The 24,914-nt window shown below is 35.1% G+C and overlaps 2 protein-coding genes across 2 annotated transcripts; one reads left to right on the forward strand and one right to left on the reverse strand.

The window, feature by feature from the left end:
- Positions 1-2,633: 2,633 nt before the first annotated feature.
- On the forward strand, positions 2,634-10,758 carry LOC128992024 (60S ribosomal protein L30). Its single transcript, XM_054415368.1, has 4 exons — positions 2,634-2,717; positions 2,819-2,857; positions 8,088-8,233; positions 10,556-10,758. The coding sequence occupies exons 2-4, from the start codon at positions 2,837-2,839 to the stop codon at positions 10,728-10,730; spliced, it is 342 nt and encodes a 113-aa protein (XP_054271343.1). The 5' UTR covers positions 2,634-2,717; positions 2,819-2,836; the 3' UTR covers positions 10,731-10,758.
- A 1,329-nt stretch (positions 10,759-12,087) lies between these two features.
- LOC128992047 (uncharacterized) lies at positions 12,088-24,017 on the reverse strand. Its single transcript, XM_054415424.1, has 11 exons — positions 23,729-24,017; positions 22,179-23,008; positions 21,169-21,268; positions 20,286-20,533; positions 19,785-19,866; positions 19,492-19,626; positions 18,312-18,391; positions 16,474-16,607; positions 15,707-15,857; positions 14,300-14,425; positions 12,088-12,299 (listed from the first exon to the last, which is right to left on the reverse strand). The coding sequence occupies exons 1-11, from the start codon at positions 23,730-23,732 to the stop codon at positions 12,231-12,233; spliced, it is 1,959 nt and encodes a 652-aa protein (XP_054271399.1). The 5' UTR covers positions 23,733-24,017; the 3' UTR covers positions 12,088-12,230.
- Between the last annotated feature and the right edge of the window lie 897 nt (positions 24,018-24,914).

The raw sequence follows: 24,914 nt of genomic DNA on the forward strand, positions 1-24,914 counted from the left end.
TCGTCGTCCACGCATGCGCCGAGAATACGTCACAACACAAGTCGAATACAATAAAGTCAGCTGAAACCATAATAATTATATTTTGTCTTTATAAAGTGCACTATATAAAATCAAATTATGTGTTTATTTTATGTAAATATGTTTTATTTTACAAATTAACCGTAGAGCATCTTCAACATATTTTTACATGATAACACAAGCGAAATATGGTTTACAAGTTATATAGACTATGTCAAGGCCATCTATGTACAGGATTATTATAACTAAGATGATTTATTTATATTTCTGATAAATGCATATAATTGCACATACATTCTGATTTAAGAAAGACAAGTTATTGCATTGAAAGGCAGTGCCTTCTGTTTGAATTGTCACTACTATTGTATGGTATAGGCATGTATAGGTGTGAAAAATAAGATATGACGGGTGGTGTCGTCCACCCGTCGTCCTGTAATCCATCTACAAGGAAGGATTTGAAAGAAAATGTCATACTGCTGCAGTTTTTCTTGATGTAAGTCAGGCCTTTGGCCGTGTTTGGCTTGATGGTTTGTTCTACTACCTACAGAGAATTATTGAAAGCTTCCTTGAAGATAGAACGTTTTCAGTTAATATTGATGGCTCCCTATCAACTGCCAGACCAATTCAAGCCGGAGTCCCACAGGGCGCAATTCTTTCACCTCTATTATATAACATTTACACTTCTCATTTGCCATTGTCAAACCATGTCCAAACAGCCGTGTTTGCTGATGACACCCTACTCTACTCTACACACTATATAACATCGAAGTTGTGGCCAATAAAATTCAAGTTTCCTTAAACGATTTGATGGAATGGTTCACAAAATGGAGAATAGCCATAAATCCGATGAAGATTGAAGCGAAGATTTTTACCCTCCGAAAACCGTTAGATCTTCCAAATTTAGAAATTCTAGGTGAACAGATTGAATGGAACCCTCCTGACCAAGCAATAAAATATTTAGGTGTATACTTCGACCGAAAGTTAAATTGGAAATTTCATATTAATAAAAAATTAAATTTGGCTTATGACAGATTATCAAAATTGTTTCCTTTAATAAAAAAAATCATGTATGTCTATTAAGAATGGAACCCTTTTATACAAAACACTTCTACGTCCACTATTGTTATACGCCTGCCCAGTATGGGGAACTGGCTTCATCGAAGTTCGATTCGTAAACTGCAAACATTTCAAATTAAAGTTTTAAGGATAATTCTAAAATGTCCCTGGTATTTTCGTCAAATACATTTAGAACTGGGAATAAAACCTATCGAATATTTCATCAAGAAAGTTACATCAAAATTATTTACAAAACTTCCATTAACCAGCAGCATTGGATTTTATAACACAGGCCAGCCTTCTGAAATCCAGAGACTCCGACTAAAACCCAGATTGCCTCAAGATGTTTTATTATAACCAATTTTTTTTCATTTGTGTTTCATTGGTGGACAGTGCCTTTTACAGTCCGGCCCGCTAAAACAGTGACAATAAGTGCCTGAGGGGCTAGCCATAGCTGACCTCTACCTATGTTAATTAATGTAATTAAAAATGTTATTTTCTTCTTTCTTATATTATACCTAACCTGGATAGCAATGTAATGCTGATCGGTTAATAAAATTGTTATAAAAAAAGGAAGTTACGAATTGTGGATATTTATAGGCATGGCATGCACTGTTGATGCGATACTCCCTGGTGTGGATTAACGTCCACACGGGTGAGTACTACGACTATCCGCAGTACTATCCTGATAATTAGACCAATTCGTATATACCAAAGGCAACAATGTGGTTCGGATTTCACTATAAACTGTAGGTCCCTTAGTTACCATTGACTGTATGGGCTATTAATTAACAGCAGTGTCTGAGGAATATGTCAGCTTAGTAAGAAGTAAGATTATTAAATTTCAATTTGTAAAATAGGTGTGTATACATTTGTATATTATAAAGTTGCAAATGATCATAGATCCAGGACACTGGCTTCATGTCACCTAAAATTTGCTTTTAAAAGAAGGAACAGTCCATTCTTGGTTCGCTGCCCAAAACGGCACACGGAAGATTTCTCAGGTGCCGTTTGTCGTCAATAACTGCAGCTGACGTCACTTTGAGGGAACACCATTACCGCAACGATACGGTTTTGAGCCATCGGCCTCGGTGGTGTAGTGGATAGCGTGTCGGGCTGATAATCCTTTAATGTACCGTGTTCGGATCCCGCTGGTGGCACTAACTTTTTGTCAACAATTTTTTTCATACAGCAAGTTTGGTTGGTTTGGTTAGGTTATGACAGTTTAATTTTATAATTGAAAAAAAAAAAAATTGAATGTTGGCATTTATAATTTTAGTTTATTAACAAAACTATTTTTTAGATTAGTAAACCTTCATTCGATTTTTTCACTATCAGCACGTTTGGTTAGGTTATGACAGTTTAATTTAATAATAGACAAATTATAAAATTGTCTGTTTCTTCAGACGCAGCAGTTAGTGGCGTCAGCAGTTAGTCAGTTAGTGACGTCAAACGGCACCTGAGAAATCTTCCGTGTGCCCCACCGGTTTTCTGCCACAGTCCAACGTGGAACCGCCACCGCCATCTAAAGTTTTCTTTTCTTTCTTTCATCGGGCGGACGGAGTCGGAAGTCGGAGTCGGAAACTCAAACTCTTCAACTCTTCTCCTCATCGCTTCGGCTTCGCCTTCGTCCATTTTTAAAGGTAAGTTTTATAACTTCCAGCCAAATTTACAATGTTAATTTCCAACTAAAATAAAAACTTTTAGATTAACTTCATTAATTTATACATTTGTTTTGTTGCAGGGCTTTGTAATTGTCACCATGGTTGCACCAAAGAAACAGGTAGGCTTAACTTTTCAACACGTGTTAATTTAACCTTAAAAGAATTAGTCCTAAGCTTCTACAAGCTACTCAATCTTAATTTTCGGTTAAATCTTTTGAAAGGGAATAAATGTCTTGAACATTTTTAGTTTGACTTGATTATGTGGCTCAAATTCACTTTATATTTCTTCACAGTGGTAGGCCTATGTAACACACAGTCTTACACCACATGGTAGGCTACAATCATTTTGGACACTAGGGTCTGGGCCAGGATCTCTTGTCAACAACTTTCAAGATATGGCTGTGTTGTTTGACCCTCCATCTATGACTGCGCAGAAGAGCCACCAACTGTAAAAATATATTTAGTCAGAATTGAACTAAACTTAGGCTACCAGAGGGCGTTTCCCTCTCAGGATAAACTTAAAAATTCTAAATTAACCCTCCAAGTGTCCATAGTTTTGGTGGTAAAACTGAACTTATACTACTTATGATATAGCCTATTGAACTTTTTTTGCCTTATCTACCTAAATTAGACTATTTTAAGCACTTTTTACCATAGGCACTTTTGGGGGAAACGCCTATTTCACCCTGAAAATCGTGTTTCAAAATCAAGAAAAATGCTAGAAATCAATGATTTTAGACGCATGTAAAACTTTTTGGGTACAATTTCTTAACTGGACTAACTTTATCTATTGAAACAATCAAATTTAAAATATTGTTTAATAATCAATATATTTACCAGCTATATTAGTTATAAAATTAAACTATCATAAGCTAACCTAACCTAACCAACCAAACTTGCTGATGTGAAAACATCGAATGAAGGTTTACTAATTATCGGTATTATCATAGCTAAGTTAAGAAACTGTAGGTAGGTACCCAACTTCTTTTTATTACGTGTCAATAACTTAATACTTATCTAACCTAGCATAGCCTAACCAGGCTTTACCAAAAATCGGTCATTTTGGCACATTGTTAACCTAAGCATGTGTTAGGTTGGGTTGGGTTAGGTTAGGTTAGGTTAAGTTAGTTTATTATATATTTAATTTGGTTTACCCAAAAATGGGGTAATTTTTGGTACTTTACTATTTTCTACGATTTTTCAAACTTGGTTTCCTGGGTAAAAACGGCATTTGCCAAAAAAGTGTTTAAAATGGACTAATAATTAAAAAAAACCACCCTAAGTTAAAAAGAAAATTATCAAGCCCCAAAAATCATTGATTTCTAGCATTTTTCTTGATTTTCAAACGTGATTTTCAGGGTGAAATAGGCGTTTCCCCCAAAAGTGCCAACGGTAAAAAGTGCTTAAAATAGTCTAATTTAGGTAGATAAGGCAAAAAAAGTTCAATATAACATAAGTAGCCTAGTATAAGTTCAGTTTTACCGTTTTGGTCTTAATGTTCGCCCATTTATTGCGTAATCACAGGGTTTTATTAAAATGTATGTATTTTAGAAACTTGAAAACAATACAAAGTATACTGTTTTATAACTTATATCATTTTGTTTGGGTAGACATCATTATTGTATCTTTCGCGGTCCTGTAGACATCGCAATTGTCTCCCATGATTGTGGCAAAATGTTAATCATATTCCGCAGTCGTGTGGAGATCATCAATGTCGCCTGCAATCGCGGCAAATTTCTTACTTTCCCGCGGCCGTGTGGACATTATCATTGTCTTCAGTGATCGTGGCATTATTCTGATCATCCCTCGTGGCTCTGTAGATATCACATTCTTGCGCTTTCATCCCTCGTGGCCGTGTTTGGACACATTATCATCTCCCGCGGTCACGGAAACGTCACTGTTGTCTTGCTCAATTGCAGTAAATTGAAAATTCCAGATAGAAATAAAAAATTCACTCATAATTCCCGGTTTTTAAAAACTCACGCTTAACTTAATTCCCGTATTTCCCGGTCGGTGGACACCCTGTTATGTATATTTCAGATGGGTGCTACTATTATTAGTCACTTAGGGTTGTTCAATTTATTATGTGTCTGTGACTACCACTGCCTCAACAGTAGGCCTACACTACAAGAGTAGAGCGGGAGTATAGTATAGTAGGGATTAGAGGGATTAGTTTTTTGTATTAAATTAATTTAAATTCATTTTTCCTATTGCGAGAACTAGCACGATACTGTCAGACAAAGCTGGAATTGCGCTAGAGACCAAAGCTGGGTGGTCACATGACCTGCTAGTGACTCTTCAAGCGCTTTTAATATTAAACTGTTAATACCCTTCAGCAGCTAGAGATACCAGCTCATGCGAGTGTTTCTAGCAGCTGGAGAATCAATCACACTATGCTGGTTAAATGCTGGTTCTATCTGCTTGTTACTAGCAATAAAAAAAACCAGCTCCGTGTGACAGGCGCTGTAGACTCCAGACTGTTTTTGCACAATGTCAATGAAACATAATATCATTATATTGAGTTTTAGCCTCCTGACCACATTTAAATACTAAATAATGGTGTAAATACCTGCATCTATGTGATCAATGTGTTGCTAAAATGCAACCGGTTTCGACTCACAAAGGAGTCATCGTCGGGCCAGTACAGATGTCTTCTTGCTTCATTTGAAGGTCGTCAATTCGTAATAAATAAATACATTTAACACGCACACATACACGAACATAGAAACGAACATTTAAGGTTAAAAACAAAAGATAATACTATAGCGGTAACGAGACACGACGTGATCGGGCGGGGGTTATGTCTAGACATATGTCTAACCCCCGCCCGATCACGTCGTGTCTCGTTACCGCTATAGTATTATCTTTCCTTTTTAACCTTAAATGTTCGTTTCTATGTTCGTGTACGTGTGCGTGTTAAATGTATTTATTTATTACGAATTGACGACCTTCAAATGAAGCAAGAAGACATCAGTACTGGCCCGACGATGACTCCTTTGTGAGTCGAAACCGGTTGCATTTTAGCAACACATTGATCACATAGATGCAGGTATTTACACCATTATTTAGGAAACATAATAAATAACATTTTCAAAAATGCTTGTTAATAATGTTATTTTTTTTTTTTTTTTTTTTTTTTTTATACAAAAAAGCTCCTAACTTAAAAGACATTCTTTCAAAACCCAAACTACCTCCCACTTCCCAACCCTCAGCAAAACCTTCGGGCTGTAATCAATGCAACAAACCACGATGTGCCACTTGCAAATTAATCATCCCATCAAAAACTTTCACAAGCAGGCAAACAAAAAGATGTTATAACATAAATAGTAACATCACCTGTGAGTCTACTAATGTAATTTACCAAATTTCATGCAAAAATTGTCCTAAAGACTACATTGGCAAAACCACCAATGCTCTAAGAGTTCGTATGAATGGCCACAGATATGATGTAAACCATCCTGATAAACAAAAACCTGTGGCTATTCATGCGAGAGAGCATTCTCAAAATTTTGAACAATGTTATTCATTAAAAGGAATAAGAAAATTGGTAAAAGACGCACCAGACTTGAAATTAAGACAGCTTGAGCAAGCTCATCAATTAATACTTAAATCTAAAACACCTTCCGGTCTAAATTTGAGATAGTATATATATACATATATATATATATATATATATATATATAAAATTTTTTCTTTCTTTCTATCAAAACATTTTCTTTTTTACTTCTTCATAAATTATATGTATTTTGGATTTTTGCTAAAACCATATGATTCAGAGTGGTAAACACTTCTATTTGTTATTGTGTTTGTTCCTGAAGAAGGCTAATGCCGAAATATAGAAATTTCTATAAAAGTGTGTGATAAGTTTATTTTGAAAATGATTAAGCCGTTTGGCAATATTATGAAGAAACAATGTTAATAATGTTAGTTAGGCCTACTTAGCTTAGTAACTTAATTCAATGGTTTGAGAGCCAGTACAGTATCCATTAACTTAAGGACTATTGATTTATTTATTGGTGATATGATCCTGTTAACTTATTGAAGTGGCATAGGATTTATTTGGGATACAGTTCTATAGAGAAGCCAATACCGGTACCTAGTGGTTTTGATTCAGTCGATGTGTTGCGTCTAAAGTTGTTTACCAATATAAACATTGAAAGTGAGTTATGATCTTTAAATCTTCTTATTCATGTTTAATAAATTATAAATTAAAAAACATTGAATTAAATAAAACTACCAATATTCGACCAAAAACAAAATATGTTTCATGAACGTTGACAAAACAAACAAACAAAAAAGAGTTAACATTAACTTTACTTCTTAAAACTTAAAAATTTAAAAAAATAATAAACATTGTAACCATGTTTATTATAAAAATATTGATGCCTATATAATTATGCTGAGTATATATCTTTTTTTTTTTAAAGAGGTTGGCGGCCTCTTTTAACCTTGCATTTGCCCGTCCACATAGACTAAGCGCCCGTGCGTGGATCGTTTGCAGCAAAGCAAGGAGTGAGCCGGTACAGTACAAAGGTGAACTGTACTGATAAAATGTTATCGGCAGTGACCAGGATCCGAACCCACGGCACTACTGCCTTGGGCCCGAAGTCCGTGACGCTACCGACTGAGCCACCGACTCCCTAAAAATACTGTAAAAAATTAAATATAAAATACTGTTAACGTTGTCGTGAAACACACTTGTACTGAAATTCTTTTTGTTAGTTGTCAGAAATAATTTATAGGACTACTTAAAAAAGCGAGTATAGCACTCTGTGTCAGCCTAGATAAGGTTGGTCCAATTTGAGACTCGCTACAACAACTCAAGCACCTATTCCTGTGCACCGAGTTTAAGTGCCCAGTTTATTATGCTTGATATAGTTCTTATTTTCCATAAATTAGATTTCTTATTATCTACCGTACAGCACTGCAGCAACACAAGCACAGCATTGAATTTAAGTTGTTTTTAATAATTTCTCAAATATGCCCTAGTTAGGCCTACATAGTTTAATTTTTGTATAGGCTACCCAAGTAATTTGAATCAATGGATACACTTTTCTTGTGCTAGATTTTATGGCATCCAATTCTACTGTAGGCTATGTCATGGATCCAAATCCCAACATGAAATAATATGTGGCAAAACTTCCTATAATGTGAAGCATGGCTGTTTTTATTTACCTACTTAATGATGATATTGCAAAACACTTATTTACACTCTTCACAAGGCTTTTATTATGTCACTAAATATTTTGGCTTTTTTACACAAGAACTTCGAGACAGAATCTTAGACATTTTTTAAATTCCATTTATGTATTTTCATTTAGTGTATATACATGATCTGTGTGTGTGTAGAAAAAGGCCATGGAGAGCATCAACTCTCGGCTGGCGTTGGTGATGAAGTCTGGCAAGTACGTGCTTGGCCTGAAGCAGACGCTCAAGACTCTGCGGCAAGGCAAGGCCAAGCTGGTGATCATCGGCAACAACACACCTCCGCTCAGGTGAGACTGAGAAGTAGGCTATGCCTATGGAGTCTCAGGCCCCTTCATCTGGTAGGCCTAGTGTTAGTAGAAATCTGTAGTGTCAAGCAAAGAGGTTAATTTTTTGTTGAACAATAGGTTGTTGGGACCGTGACTACCTCGGTTACCGAGAATTTCAGATAACACGGATGTCAACATAGATTTTGAGGTTAGGGTTATGGTACCTTGAAGTCAAATACTTGTAAAATATCTTCAAAACACATCGCGAATAAAAGATAATAATAATGTAATTTTGATGTAACTTTTCTTCCAAATAGCGTAGTATTCTTAAAGAAACAAAATAACCCAGCAAACATATTCAACAGATTTTCAATCGTCTTGAAAGACTTTAAACACAGTAGCCTATAATTAGAATTATGATGAACCAATACACACTATATATTGTTTAAAACAAAACACTAGGTGTTTTTAAGTTTGACCTTATCTATAACTTAGACACAATCACATGTCTACATCAAAACATAGTACCGTAATGAAGAAGAGAAGACTGACAGACTCTTGTTAGCCGGCCAACCTAGTTCTTTACAATTAAGGTTAAAAGAGGCCGCCAACCTCTTTTTAAAAAAAAAGTTCCATGTGATTTTAATTTTTAAGGTTATTGCAGTTCGTTTTAACGTTAAAATAATACTTAAATTAATGGTTATTCCAAGTGTTGTATTTGTTGCAATAAATCACAAATTAATTGCTATATTTACATTTCTTTTAATAGAAACATGTTACAATAAAGTAATTATTGCTTACCTACTGAAAATCAAATAAATATTTAGACCAACCTTGGATAACCGGGACTCGGATAGTTGGGAGTTTTTGTAGTTGCATGTAAACATTCACGGCAAAAACTTGAACTATCACTTTTTTATTGGTGTAATTTACACGCTGGTGATTTACTTGGTTTATCAGTTAGAAAAATATTAATACCAAAAATTTAAAATAGAGGCTAACATTTATTTTGGAAATTTGCGAGTATAGCACTCTGTGTCAGCCTAGCTAAGGTTGGTCCAATTTGAGACTCGCTACAACAACTCAAGCACCTATTCCTGTGCACCGAGTTTAGGTGCCCAGTTTATTATGCTTGATACAGTTTTTCTTGTAAAATATCCTAATATCCTTGTAAAATCAGTAGCTGTCTCTGTAGACTTAATAAAAAGATTACTGTAGTATGTGTTGAATTGTTTGCAGATAACTTAGTTGGTTTGAAATTCTGAAATTGTAAAAACTCTTTGGCTTATGAATTTAAATTTTAACATGTAAACCTACCTACATAATATGTATCTGTAAACCAGCTTTAACTGATCATATTGTATTTTTATTTTAACTAGGGCTATCAGTAGAGTAGGCTATAAGCTAGTTTTCCTATTATTAACCCTTACCACTCTCATTAAGGCCCTATGCCCTTGGTTCTAATTTATTATGCAGGTCATTGCGCCTACCAGTATTTTAACTTCCAATAATTACAATAATAATAAAAAATTAAATTGAAAAACAAATTTTGAAATTTTGTTGGAAGCCGACATGTGATACGATTGCAAACGGTTGATGTCAACTCATGGCCGACACGAGAGTGGTAAGGGTTAAGACTTTTTAAATTTGTTTTAATCATTCAATTACCTTAAAAATACAGACATTACCATTTTACATTTTATTTTACACCTGTTTGTTGCGTTAGTTGATTATGAAATTACCAAATTCTAGACTTCCTTTTGTGATATCCTGTAATACGCGAGAATAGCACACTGCTCTGATCCTGTTAGGTTCAGAAGCAAATTTTCAACTCGCAACATCATAAGCAAGTATTTTAATCCTGTGTTTTGGTTATAAGCTCTCAGGTTACTGTACTTGTGACATAAATAAAAATTAAAAAATTAGTGGTTAATTCAGGTTAATATTCGTTGATAAAATCAGGAAGCTAAGTTTTAAGTCTAGAATTTTACCAAATGTTAAAAATATAAAAGAATGGACTATAGTAATAGGACATTAAGCTATATTGCATAATGCAGTTTAAGTTGAGGACAAAACAATTCTTCTGAAAGACTTTTAAATATACTGTTTTGTTAGGAAAATGAAATCCTATTGAAATTTGAGGACCAATTTTACTAGTTTATGGTCCATACAACAACATAGATAAATAGGTATAGTAGCCTAGCCGGAAGTAAAATAAATACAAATTTCATTATTTACTACAGTTGTAATAATATGTACCTCTGTAGCAAATGGTTAGATACCTCAACAATTTTATTCAGATAACACTGCTGTAAAATACTGAATGAAATAACTACTTTGTAGGAAATCCGAGATTGAGTACTACGCCATGTTGGCCAAGACCGGCGTCCACCACTACTCTGGTAACAACATTGAGCTGGGAACTGCTTGTGGAAAGTACTTCAGAGTGTGCACACTGTCCATCACAGACCCTGGTGACTCCGACATCATCAGGTCAATGCCAGAGTCTCAGCAGTGATTAATTAATAAAGTGTGTTTTTATTAAACTGTTTGTTTTCATTGATTTTGTCCCATTTGCCCTACTCATTGTCTTCAGTACATAAACAAAAGTTTGTGATTTAGTTTTTAGACTGTGTTAACTTATTGTACAAGTTAAGCACTGTAACATAACACAGGATTAATTTGTCTGTAATTAAATTAAGTGTGCCAATGGGGAGTGGACACCCCTAGACAAGGCGACGGCTTAACCTCCCGTCATCAAGGGCTACCATAATTTTGACGCCTACCATCCATTTAGAGTGGAGAGGTCTCTTCAACTATGGTATCCCTTATCGCCAGTGTTTTTTGATTATGTCCGCAACAAACATATTGGTTTAGTTGTATGAAACTGTATTGAAAGCGTGACTGCCCCGTTGTGTGATGGGCTTACTGTAAACTGTGTGGGTGCAATAACATAAGGCAAATAGATGGAGCATGTAAGGCCCATATTTCACTTTTAATCTTTTCTGTGTAGCTCCAAACTTGGGTTCCCACACTTGTATCAAAAGTGGGATTGTAGGCAAAATCTGCTGGCGCATGGCACGGCAGAACCTCCTCTTGTAACTCAAATAAAGTAAAATGTTGTAAATATTTAGAACATTTCACTTTTGAGACAGAATCCACTGTTTATAGGATAGGTGTGCTCTATCTATTGGTCTTGTGTTTCTAAGTGTACACATATTACATGCTTAAAAAAAGCATGTGTTTTGGCGTTTTGTGTTTGGTTGGAATACTGGAGTGTGTCAAAAGTAAATGCAGCAATTGGTAATACTTTGCTTGCTATGATCAGTACAAGAAAGCCCACTTTGTCAAGGAACTGTGGGAAAATGTAATTTTTATTTTAAAATTACTACGCTAACATGTCAAAAATACGACCTTGATATCTTATTCAGTAAAATTCAATGCGATCCACATGAGTCGTTCTCAAGAGGTCCAATCGGTTATTATCAGTTATCAGTCCCCTGCCACACATGTTTGGCTTTATCCTCTCAACTGCAGCCACAATCCTGTGCCTTAGTTCCCGTAAACTTAGCACTCTGACCTGGTACACAATATCTGGTGTTGTAAACAGCTGACTTCTCAGTAAACATCATCATTAGGCTGGTGTTCACAATATTGCCTAAGTTGTTATGGCCAGCAATGATTCAGCTTGGTCACTTGTAGTTTTTAAAATACAGATAAATCAACTATAGGTCGGCCGCTTAAAAAGCGTCCTCCTCCAGCATTGGTTTAGCATTAGCGCGCAGGTCGTTTTCTAAGCGGCCGAACTATAGAGCTATTGCTCTAAGAACCATAAAGGTTGATACCAAAGAAAAAACATTTTTTTATAACAACATTTTATTGAGCGAAAAGCTCTGAAATACAAATATATATATATTTAAATTCACTAGAATCATATAGAGAGAGCAATACAAGTAGTAAATGCACTGAAGAACAGTCAATGCATGTTAAATATCAAAATACAGCTAATGACACACTCCTAATGTGGTACTCTGTTCTCCTTGTCTCGAACTGCAGTCTTCTTGCCCTTGACTAAATTAGATAATGTCTGAAACAGCAGATACAATAATTAGTGATGTCTTAAATACAAATTTAATCAATACTGACTACCCTAAGAGGTATGTATTTCAGTATATGATTGACAAGTTTAGCCTAATAATAATAGCAACTTAACCCCCAAGACAATAATAATATACCACATGTAATACATAATCAATTTTTACAATGCCTCTACCTCTAAGCGGCGGTACGCTCCGGACCTCATAGTCCGACCAGACGTTGGTCTCGGACTATATAAGCGGTGACAAAAAAATGGGTTCACGAGACAGAGCGTAGTGATGTGAAAGCAGGGCTTATTTTTGGTCGAGAACAAATCAAAGCGGAGCCTGATGGCAGGGATTCGCAGGGAATTTTTGTTGAGACATTGATAACAACAGCCTGAAAACACATATAAAGCCACTACTTCTGACTTAATCCGGCACCTCTATACAATAGGATGATCATGAAAGAAAGCTAAACCAAAACAATTATTATTCGCGTATTTTATTGTCTCAATGCTCGTCTATAATAAAATAATCTTATCAAAATTTATTTATAAACATAACAAGCCATGTTTGTAAGAAATCAGATAATTGAAGTCTTTAGCGAAATATATTTTTCTGCGAGTATAATTGTAGTCCAATTTAGATATGCATGACATAAAATAACTGGGTATTTACACCCTGATGAATGCCTATTTTTCATAAATGCCCGATAATTTAGGATTGTTTTTTTTTTATAGGCTAATTTTAAATAAACCAATTTCTATTTATGGTATAATTGGAAGGTCTAAGTATTGAAACTAAAATGTATTTATAGGTAATAGGCCTTTTTATTTTTTTGAGGGACAGGAGGGAAAATGCTTTTAATGCACACAGGTAGCCAGCCTGTAGTGTGAGACTCTTGAAAGTATCAGACTACTCACTTCTGTTGGACACAGACCTAGAATTAATTGTTTGTCACATTACATCAAGTCCGGCCAACATGTGACCTAAGCCCTCAGGGCTTGCGCCATTTCTGGCATTTAGATTATTTATGACCTACACCGCATCCCAGTCAAGGTCGAGCTTTTTGGCCGCTGAGAATACCCTGGATATAATTTGACACACAGGTCCAATTCTCCTCACCCTCCGTCATCATCGGTATGACCGTGTCCACCGACAGCAGTCCTACAAACTGTTCGAGTCTCCAGGTGGGGCCTTTCCCATTGCTGGCAGTGGTAAAAATGTATGTTCCACGTCATCGGGAATACCTGGGCAGTATATGCAATTGGGTGACACGGCTTTGCCCACCCTGAACAGGTGCGACTGGAAAAAGCCGCGAGACATCAGAAATTGGGTGAGGTAGAAGTTCACCTCTCTGCACCGCCAGGGAGACGACGTGATGTAGACCTCTAGTATGCTACCAACCCCGCGCCGTGCCGGACCAAATCAGTATCATGATAGCGCTATCTAAATATTTATTGTGTATTCGTACGATTTTAATGTTTTTTGTGTTCGTGTTGTCCGTGTTTAAAATGTGTTTTCGACGAGTTGAAAGCTTTGAAAATGTTGTCTTCGCAACGAAACATGTAAGCTGATGAAACCTATTATTGTCGTAAAATACTAATATTTTACAGTGGTAACGGAAACATAATAATAGTCTCCCGCGGTCAAAGAACAGTTATCATCAATTCTTCTAACAAATCAAGCGGCCATTCGGACATCATCATCGTCTCTCGCGGTCACAGAAACGTCATCGTCGTCTCCCGCGGTAACGGAAACGTCATCATATTCTCCCCTGGTCACGGAAACGTCATTGTCTTCACCCACGGTTCGGAAACGTCATCGTCGTCTCCTGCGGTCACGGAAATGTAATTTTCATGTGCGATCACGGCAAATTGAAAATTCCTGGTAAAATACGGAATTCACGCATAATTCCCGGTTTTTCAGGTCGGTGGACACCAGCGGTTTTCCTGTATCTACACCAGCAGTAGCTGTAGCAGTTATTATTAGTAAAACTTCAACTCACGTTAACAGCAGTTCTGACTTTGCTCTGTCTTGGAGACTTAGTCTTTACATCAGCGAGAACTCGACTGTTGATGCTAGACTTGGGTTGTGATGTTTTCTTCTTCTCGGGAACTTTATTTGCAGTCATCTGAAGGCAAGAGTATTTTAAAATTGTGATTTTATATTTAAATTGTTTATCTTAAGCATAGAATAACAATCTATAAAATGCATTTCTTATAGGCCTATTTACTATTCGATTCCTGTACATAGGACGTGAGCCAACGTATTGATATATTTTATACTAAGTTATAAAGTTTCTCTTAAAAAACACATATTATTACCTTCCTTGTAGAAGCAAACCTAAGTACCTTATAACCTAATGCTATTTAAATGAGTAATAAATATTACTTTTTCGAAGCAAATTTCATTTAGGAAAAATTAAATCAGGGAAACTGAAATTTGCTTAGCCTGCAGGTATTCTGTGGTGGGTTTATTATTTAATTATTAGTAGCCTATGGTAAAATAAATAAATTAACATCAAATCTTGATATTTGAACAACTTGTGTTTTCAGTACTTCACTTGTAACGATTAAGATTTTCCAAAGGCATTTGGCTACATCTAACTATATATTATTACTTGTTAATTTATTCTTTGCACAATTCTTTTTGGCTCCACTGAACAAAGTCCACAAAAAGCAAAAAAATTTTAATATTAAATACTAAATTACTGCTGAGGTTTCAATCAAAATCACTACCGATGCTAAATGACCATTTTTGGAGAATTTGGGTTGTTAGTGATCAGCAGCATCTTAGGTACGTCGGATTTTAATAATCAATAAATCAAATGAAACCTGGTACTTCACTTCAGACATAATATAGGAATAACGTAGTTAGAATTGAATAAATATATCTAAAATTATATTCCATATTCGAGAAATAATCAACTTTATGTTTTTAATACAGTAACAGGGTATCCTGAACTTAACTGATTCAAACAATCAATATAACAAAAGAAATCCTTTATTTCTACCAAAAATAATATTCCATATCTGAGAATAATCCAATTTACATTTTTAAATTGAGAAATAGAGTATCTTGAACTTAACTGATTCAAACGATCAATATCACAAAAGAAATCATTTATTTGTAGGAGCATTTAGAGACCAAAAAATATAAAATAAAGGTGGCCGTGGGTAACTCCTAAGGATAATTACTATATGAAATACAGCTTTATTATATTATTTTCTTTCTTGACCTCTAAAAATTGTGTATATGTATTTAGTTTGTTATTATACTTTAAAAAATATATTAAATATAAATATTCTTTCATAAAAATAAAAAAATAAAATCATGGTCGGAAATATCGCTTAATTTCAGAATGGCCCATAAGCTAGTTTGATCCCATAATTCTACCTTCTGTTACAATTACCTGAGTGCTAGAGAGGTTAGAGGTAGACTTGGGAGCCTGAGCCAGACCTCTGAGTGGCTTGACCTGCATCACACGAGGAATGCTGGAGCTGGCGGAGTTAGATCTCGGCCTTGCACCTGCCTCGGGCAACACTCCTCGGCTCTTGTGATTCCTGGGTGAAACATTACAAAGATGAGCAACTTTGTTGTTAACCCTTCAACTGGCAGTGAGTCACGGTAGTTAGTGTTTGTAGTGACAGAGACTGTAATAGTCGCGTTTCGTACAGTTTTTTTTTTTATAAATGGTTAAAAACAATAGTAAAATTGAATAATTTGTATACCAACTGAAAGACAAGACTCTAAGCTTTTATTTAATTACTTAAATGCATTTTATATCAAAACAGATAAATGTAATTTAGTACACAATTGGATGAACATTTTGAGCAAAATCAGTTGCACCACGAAACTGCCAAACATGGTATGTTTCAAAATTTATAGCATGGGATATTTAATTTCTTTAAAGAAACTGGTGATGCAATAACAATTCACAATATCACTATCAGTCACTTTTTAAATGTTTGTGATCTGGTTAAAACCAGCTGGTAATAGTCATTAGGTTCATGAAATTCACATACCCACCCAAATTCACAAATTCACATGAAAATACACACCCAAGTATGTGTCACTGTCTTAAAATAATGATTATGATACTTTAAAGTAGGTTCGTGCAAATTCTAAACTTATAACCTACTGTGCATTAGCACCCAGTAACAGTATTTCAACACTCACGCAAAGCTGCCCTCCAGCGAGTGCCGCTTGTTAGTTGCCGTAGACAAGCTGTCGTTTATCTTTGATTCCCCAAAGATTTCTGCTTTGTTGGGAGTCGAGCTCGCCATTGGTGTGATGTTCAACTGACTGTTGTCCTGATAATGTGAAAAAATAGGTCAATACACAGAATTAGTTATCAATGAAATTTAATTGCAAAGGGAATAGGGGACTTTTATTTATGGATTTGGTTGAATTTTTATAAACTTAAATAGTCCAGTAAATAGAGACAAAAATTGGGGGGTTAACTTACAAACGGTCCGGTAGTTCTAAATTTGTTATATGTTGTCTAGGATGGTAAGTAGGTGTTTAAAATGCAAAATGCACAATTTTCCCCCCTCCGCGCCCGCCGACAAATTGTAAAATCAGAATAAATTGGCACTTTCTTGAGATTTTCGCCTATATCTCAGTTTTGGTGCCTTTTAGTGAAAATGAAGATATGGTCAATGTTGTAGACAATTAAATTTCCTATAATTACGTTTAATATTTTGTTTTTAAGACTTAAGGCTAAGAAGATGTTCATTAATAAAACGGGGGAAAAATAAAATCATTCCGAAGTTTGCCAGAATATTTATTTTAGATCGCTGTAATTGAGCAATGGCCTATTCTAGGAAAACAGGCATCACAATCAAATTTGTAGAGAATTTAATTACCTACAAAATGACTCTATTTTTATTTGCCAACCGTTTGAAGGGGGCAAAAAAATTAAAAAAACAAACAAAGCAAATTAAAACAATGGGTCTAAAACAATGTTATTTTGCACAACATGTTATTTTGCTTTAATTACTCCACATTTAATTCAACACTTCAAATTTTGTTGTTGTTTTGGCTTGAATTTTAGTTAATAAATACCCCCGTCACAGCACACATACAGACTAAGCAAATTTCCATTAACCTGGATGGATTTCTATTAAAACATTCCCTTCAAATTGTCAGATTTACTTCCTTATTAAATAACATTAATTTTAATGAGTACTTAGGTTTGCTGCTATAGTTGTGTTTTTTAATGAAATGTTTATAGATTAGTGCTTAGTATGAAAAAAAATAAAATTGCCAAATTTGATTAAAATATATCTATAAACAAACAACTGCAACAGTTTATTATCTTATCTTACTAATATTATAAATGTGAAAGTTTGTGTGTTTGTTTGTTTGTGTGTTTGAAGTTCAATCACGCATAAACCACTGGGCGGATTGGGCTGAAATTTGGCATGATGATAGCTTACATTCCCAATTAACATATAGCTCTGCTAGTTATCCATAAGAACAACATGGATTGTAGTAAATATTTTTAAGGGGAATATAGTACCAGCAACATGAGCATTGTACTGTTACATGTAAGTAACGTAAGAATGATCTTTATTAAAATAAGAAATTTTAAGAAAATTATTTTACAAATTACCAATTGATATTCAAATCTTAAAATTAAAAGAATACAAACAAAAGTACAACATTGACCATATCTTCATTTTCACTATAAGGCACCAAAACTGAGATATAGGCGAAAATCTCAAGAAAGTGCCAATTTTTTCTAATTTTTCAATTATGGCGGAGGGTGCGGAGGGGGGGAATTGTGCATTTTGCATTTTAAATACCTACTTACCATCCTAGACAACATATAAAAAATTTAGAACTACTGGACCGTTTGTAAGTTAACAGACCTCTATTCACTGGATTAGAAAATGGTTTAGTGTTTTAGGTTTTATGAAATAAAATGTGCACAATGTAGTTTGAACTAGATATTTGTACATATTTGTATTTTACGGTTTCTCCAAAGTTTCCCAACTGTCTTATTTTTTTACCTTAACAGGAGTACGCAAAGCATGGGCTGATGATCTTGGCATTCTCGTCTCGGGCGAGCTGTCTTTCTTTGATAATTTTCCTGAAACACAAATCATAAGAAACTGTCTCAAACAAACATAATCTTTGAAAGGTAAAAAGGTATTGCATTGGATTTCGTTTTGCCTCAAAAAAGTTTTGAACCCTATTAAAATGCACAATTTATGGACGGGACCCCTCGTATATGAGTTTGAACCATGTGGTGTATTTGACATCTGGGGACACCAAAACAAAAATAAACTGTCCCTGGGGGCAAGTGTCACAATGAAACCTACGGTAATAGCTTATTCCCAATTGGAAATTTGCTAAAATCAAACATTAAAAAATGTTCTTTATCTTAAAACATCTCCAACACCTTGGAATGTACCAATGTATTTTAAAGTTTGGTCGGTGTTTGGCATCACACGAATCCTAGTTAACATAAGTTTGGATAGTTAATTAAGGCGATTGACTGTCTAAAAGAATCAGATATGATACGAAATAGGTAGGCCAAACATTTTGTAAAATTGTTTATAATAATCCAAGTTGGTAAGCCGTTAAAACCCAGCATTGCTCCTACTATGAAGATTCTACAATCAATTAGGAAGAGCCATCAACGGGCCATCACTGGCCTAGGGACTCATAGTCTGACACTTCGAATCGCAGCTAAATTTCGACCGATAATACATCTTTTACATTTTAAAATACAATAGTTAGTTATTTATTCACCTCAGTGTGAAAATGGTTTTGTTAATAGTAGGCCTGATTCTGAGGTCAAGGGTGTAGCATGTAGCACAAGGGTCTAGGTATTAATAATTTTTTTTAAAGATAACAGGCCTACCTGAGTGGGAAAGAGTCCAATATGGCACAAGGAACAAAACTTTACATCATACACGAAACATAAGAGCATTTCACTGTTAATGACAGCATTTTCAACTAAGGAAGAAATGAGTTTTAGAGAGATGACTTCATGTCTAAAGAACACGCTTTCTTCAACTCATTGCTTCCTAAGTTGAAAATACCCACAGTTAAAGTGAAATATTCTGATGTTTTGTGTATGGTCTAAAGTTGAGTGTTTCATGTACCACGTTGGGCTCTTTCCTATTCAGGTAAGCCTGCTATTCTCACAAGCAATGTTGGGAAGCAATTCTGTTATATTCTCACCAGACATTGTGAATGGTTCCTTCGTCATATTCTGAACTGGCATCACAGCTTTCAATGGTCCTTTTTTTGTATCTCCACCAAACTTCTTTCTCAGTTTAATTGGCTGGGCTTCATTTTTCATGATGTTGATCGGGCCTAAAACAATTGTATGTTAAGTAGTATTCATACATAAGTAGAGTAAATGTTTCATCTCTGTAAATATTAAGCTAATATAAGACAAGCTTGACTAACTTGCAGTCTTTTCATTATTTTAGTACTTTCTATGAAGAAAATTTGTTTTTTGTTGAACTCACCTGCCGCTACAAGAGGAGGAATAACTGTGACTTCTTTGAGGTGAGATCCCATAGAAACACTCCTCTTCATTGTAACCTCTTCCTGTAACATACCCAGCAAACAATTGATTTTAGCACCATCACATTTGATATTGCCAATACGTTTTTGTCTCATAGAAGTACAGTAATTAAAATCATACACAAGTACACAAATAGTCTACACAAGTACTACACAAGTAGTCTTCTACAGTAAAAGTTATATTCATTGCATTTAATAAACTTTAAAGAACTAAGTTTCTAGTTTTTATTTAAGATAAAAATCCAGCCCATTGCCCTTTTATTGGGGACAAAAGGCACATCTTTTGGCCCTATGTGCTAAATGGACCTAACACTATTTAATACAAAGCCTCTGTATATAGAAAAGGCTAATTGATGTGGCACTAGTGTACTTGTTGCTCAAATTCGAGCAATTGCTAAGTATTACAGGGGTTATTTCAAAACAAATAACATAATGTTTCATACCTGTGTGTAATCCAGTTCAGTCTGCACGTGAGTAAGTGAGCGCCGAGACTTGTATGCCAGAAGCGCCGGTGAGTCCGACAACACTCTAGTACATGGCGCAGGCGCAGGTGAACTGCATGTTACTCCATCACTGCGCCGGCGGAAGTTCAGCGTGGGGTCCTTCCGTAGTTTTTCTTCTTCATCTTCGCTGCTATCAGCGTACCACCGGGGCTTGCAAGAAAACAGGTCCTCACTGTCGGAGTCTGATTCTGGTTGTTTGCAAATAACAAATTAAGCTCTTCACAAATATGGCTCACTAAGCAACTTACAAAACTAACATATAGTCAAGGGAACAACTAAAGTAAATGTAGGCATAGCTACAACAATAAGTGTGATCATACTGCTAACACTTTAAGGGTTGGTTTGCCCAGGGACTTCTTCCCTAATGACTTTGGTTCAGTTATTGTCAATCACTTGTAGTGCTCACGGTGGTTTCAAGCCCACCTTTAAATGTAGACGCTCTAGAAGTTAAGGTCGGTAAACCTGACAAACTAATGGCCTTGATAATTGGCCTTTGTTACAGTTTCTGCAATTACTAATGTGTCAACCGAAAGTGGAAGTATTTATTTTTTTGTAAATTGTAGCCCTGATCATCACTTATAGTTTGGTAAAATTTACAATATAACCCTTTAAAGTTGAATTTTTTTCCCATTAGAGCAGTCGGGAAAATGGCGCCCGGTAACCTACACTCGCCATTCAACTGCAAAAATAATCTTTTTTGATTTTTGAATTTTTGATTTTTTTTCAGTAGAGGTCGCCATTTTTGAGCAGTTGGAAAAATGGCGGGCGGCGACCTATGCTCACCGTTTGACCGCAAAGGGTTACGTAATTTAAAATTATTTACCTTGGTCTCTTCTAAAACTTTCTGCAAGTTTACTGAATGTGCGAGATAGTTTATGAGCTTCTTTGAACACTTTGTCTTCAACATTTGATTCCAACGATACCTGCAAGCAACAATCAGAAATAGTTATTTCAAACACCCCTGCTGCATCAAACCTGCAGATTAAGGGAATTTCAATTCATCTGATTGATATTTACCAAAATATATCATTGAGCAACTCATATTTGTTCCTTGTATTAACATTAAAATTAGATTTACCACGTACCGGTACTTATTTAGGTTCCCAAGGAAGGGAACAATAATTGTTTTTCTCTCTTGTTTGTCTTTTACCTTTAATTTTGTACAATAATTCTCATAAAAAAAAAAAATTAAGTCCTACAGCCTACACAATGGCTGTAAAAAATTTTGCATAGGTATCTATATTTAAAGAAAAAAACTTTTGAATAGTTTTAAAACCCCATAACACTCCATTCCTAATGCCCGATCTTGCTGGTTCCCGAACTCAATCAAGTTCCTTTATCTAGAACACATTCATGACAAATTTTATCAAAATCAAGCCAAAATTTCTCGAATAATCCTGTTCATGGACTAGACACACAAACACCGATGAACAAAACACTTGAACAAATAGTGTTTTTGGCCTCTAGAAACATAAAAATGTAAAAGTAAATAGGTCCCGGGCCTAGGTATTTCTAGTATTGTATTGTAGTTTCCACCTATGGTAATAGCTTATTTAGGGAAATTCGCTGAAAAGAAAAACAATCAATTGTTAACAGATATTTTATAGCACAAATATATGGCAGAGCAAACCAGGTTGGTTCATTTGATTTTACATTGTCTCTCTGCAAACATTAACCAACACTCCACTGTGAATAAGATGAATGTATTGGAATTTTACAGTACAACACGTCAATTGCTTAGCAATGTAAATTTTTTAAACTTAAAATGTTGATCATCTAAGATAGCCAATAACTTAGTAAGCGTTATTCTACTTTATCACACAAAATACTTACTTCAGTAGAGTTTGGGCTTAAAATTCCAAAACCGGAATTATCACTTGATGCATCGATATTTAGGTCATCCAAATTTGTAGTATTGATAGCATCTGTACAGCTTTTGTTTAGCCTATCAAACTCCTTGTTAGGCGCAGAAGATAATCCAATGAAAGACAGTGATCTTTTGTTTTGTTGTTTGTTAAACATTGAATTTTTTACGCTGCCATTGAGTGTGTCCTGAATACATCTGTTAACTCTTTTAGCAATAACCTCTTTCAAACTTTCTTCCGTGGAAAAATCAGTTGATATATGAGACTTGCTGTCACTTTCTATTGCAGCTGACAATTTTGAAGAGTCTTTCGTCAAGTCTTGAGCACTCTTTGGAATTACGTTGTTACCCTGGATACTTTCAGGAACTTTATTATCATTAGGAATTTCATTCCTGCTGGTTGCTTCATGATTGGCTATGGAGGTTTTATTCAATTCAATATTGGGGAGGAAACTAAACACTGGTTCCACTAGTTTTTCATTATGTTTGACATCAGGGGACTTTACACTGTTGGTATTTTCACCATTTTTAGGACTTTTGATTAGTTCATCTTTGATGTTAAGAGAAACATCTGACTCTTTTGCTGCTGTTTGCTCACTGATGGAATTATTCGCGGCGGCTTGTAACACACACTCAAATGGGTCAGGTGCGGCAACTTCTTGCACTTCAAAGGGATCAGCAAATGGTTCATCGAGTGCTTTTGGAGCTAAAGTCATTTGAGGCGGAATTGGTATGAGGGGAAGAGCTAAATCATTCTTGTGAGCTGGACTACTGAAGTCAATGAGAAAATTTGATTGATCTGAAAGAAAAAGATTCAATCATTTAGAGGCAATAAATAGATAAACCTCAAATATAAAAAAATAACAATAACAAACCATGTTCATTAATTAAATACCATATTTAGTACCTAACATAATGAATAGTTTAAAATAGCCTATTTACCAGGAGTTTCGTGGCCCGCGATTATCGTTGATCTCGCCCAGTTTTAACCGACGGCCAAAAAATGGGTTCAAGAAATAGAGCGTTAGCCGAGATCAAGCTTAGCCGAGACCAATGCTGGCCGTCAAAGCGCTTTGAAATGAGGTAGGTAGGCTAATAAATTATTCAGAATAACAACTATACTCAATACTAAGCATTTGAAAACGGTTTTTAGCAACATAGGCCTATAACCGATATCAGATTCACTAGGCTATAAGCAGTTGGCTGGCAGGTGGTGGGTAACAGGGTTTCAGCTAAACTGTTGTTTGACAACTGTTTAAGCTAGTTAAACGCTGGCAACTGTTTACAGCTAAACGGTTTAGCGCGAAAAACAGTTCATTAAGCACATCCCTACTAACTATGGGAACTATGGCTCTAACGACCTAGACCTAAGTTTAAGTAAATTTAAATCATTCTGAATACAAGCTCCTAATTACAATCCCTTTGCTAATAGGCCTAGCAGATATTTTAGCATAGGCCTAGGCCTATTAAATTAGCAAATTATAAAAAGTTAATAAATGTAACAAAAATAGATACTCACCCATTTTGGCCACTTTTTGAGTTATGTTATAACTTAATGCCAAATGCCTATGATGGTTTTCAAGGCAGATCCTGAATATTAATATGATTTTTTTACTTTCGACCGAAATATATTTTTGATGCCAACCGAATGAAAACTGGTTTCATATAGGCCTAATCACATTTTTGTATTTCCCGAATAATCTAAATAGCCTATTCTAAATATAAAATAAATGGTCTCGGGCGGACAAGTTAATTCAGAATATAAATAAATTCTCGTACAAGTTTAAACTTCAAAAAGTAACCAACCAAACCAACTAACCTCGAATTTATTTGAATAACAGATTTTTTAATTGTGTCACGGCAGTTTCGCATAGAGTATACAGACATAGAATAAGTAACAAAATTAGTACGATACTGACATGTAAATACAGCTGGCAACATTATGGTTACGGTCTGATTAAACCGCAGTACCATAGACTAACCAAGGGAGTATGTTTAATCTATGGCAGTACTTAGTGTATATGGTTATAAACTTCATCGAATAAATAAATAGCATAACAAATCTATTAGCTATTAACATTATTACGGCCCAGGTTGAGCTATTTTTTTGTTTCAAAAAGCGTATGACACCACCATGGTATGACACCATATGCTTGAAGCTGTTGAATAAAGATATTTATTTGTATTGTATTGTTAGTCAATGATAACTCTCTGTTCCATTTTTGTACAGATCGAAATCAATTCCGACGCACTGATCATAGTTAATACATGTGAAATGGATTGCTAATATACGTTAACAACATTTGAGAAACCATGTGAATGCTATGAGCAAGTATTTTAATCGAGTTTCGATCAAAATCTTAATTATATCACAATTGTGTCCATCCACGCAAGTGGCACTTTTTATTAAAATTTTTTGTAAAGGCGTGAGCTCTACTATTTAACGTCGAATCGAATGGTTGTTTGTTAGAAACCATGTCCAATGGCAATGAGCAATGGTATCTGGGTCTGGTAACAATTTCGCTTGGAATCGAAGGCGAGCTCTATAACCACTCAGCTATCCAGCCAATTGTGTTCTTCACCATTGAAGATGTAAAGACCAAAGTACCTTTTACATTTTTATCCTGATATAAAAGAGATACATAGTTAATAAAAATAAGAGAGAAGATGAGTGTACTTGCAGTATCCAAAGATAATAAAAAAAA

The sequence above is a fragment of the Macrosteles quadrilineatus genome, unplaced genomic scaffold (genome assembly GCF_028750875.1).
Source record: "Macrosteles quadrilineatus isolate MER2022 unplaced genomic scaffold, UCM_ALF_1.0 Scaffold_4__1_contigs__length_99947679, whole genome shotgun sequence".
Classification (NCBI taxonomy): Eukaryota; Metazoa; Arthropoda; class Insecta; order Hemiptera; family Cicadellidae; genus Macrosteles; species Macrosteles quadrilineatus.

What these genes read in the sequence shown, in the direction of transcription:
- LOC128992024 (XM_054415368.1), top strand. Translation starts at nt 2,837, where the DNA reads ATGGTTGCACCAAAGAAACAG. An exon ending in TGGTTGCACCAAAGAAACAG is followed by an intron (nt 2,858 to 8,087) that starts GTAGGCTTAACT and finishes GTGTGTGTGTAG; the next exon opens with AAAAAGGCCATGGAGAGCAT. An exon ending in AACAACACACCTCCGCTCAG is followed by an intron (nt 8,234 to 10,555) that starts GTGAGACTGAGA and finishes ACTACTTTGTAG; the next exon opens with GAAATCCGAGATTGAGTACT.
- LOC128992047 (XM_054415424.1), bottom strand. An exon ending in GGAACCATTCACAATGTCTG is followed by an intron (nt 18,392 to 19,491) that starts GTGAGAATATAA and finishes TTTGTGTTTCAG; the next exon opens with GAAAATTATCAAAGAAAGAC. An exon ending in CTTTGCGTACTCCTGTTAAG is followed by an intron (nt 16,608 to 18,311) that starts GTAAAAAAATAA and finishes TCACATTATCAG; the next exon opens with GACAACAGTCAGTTGAACAT.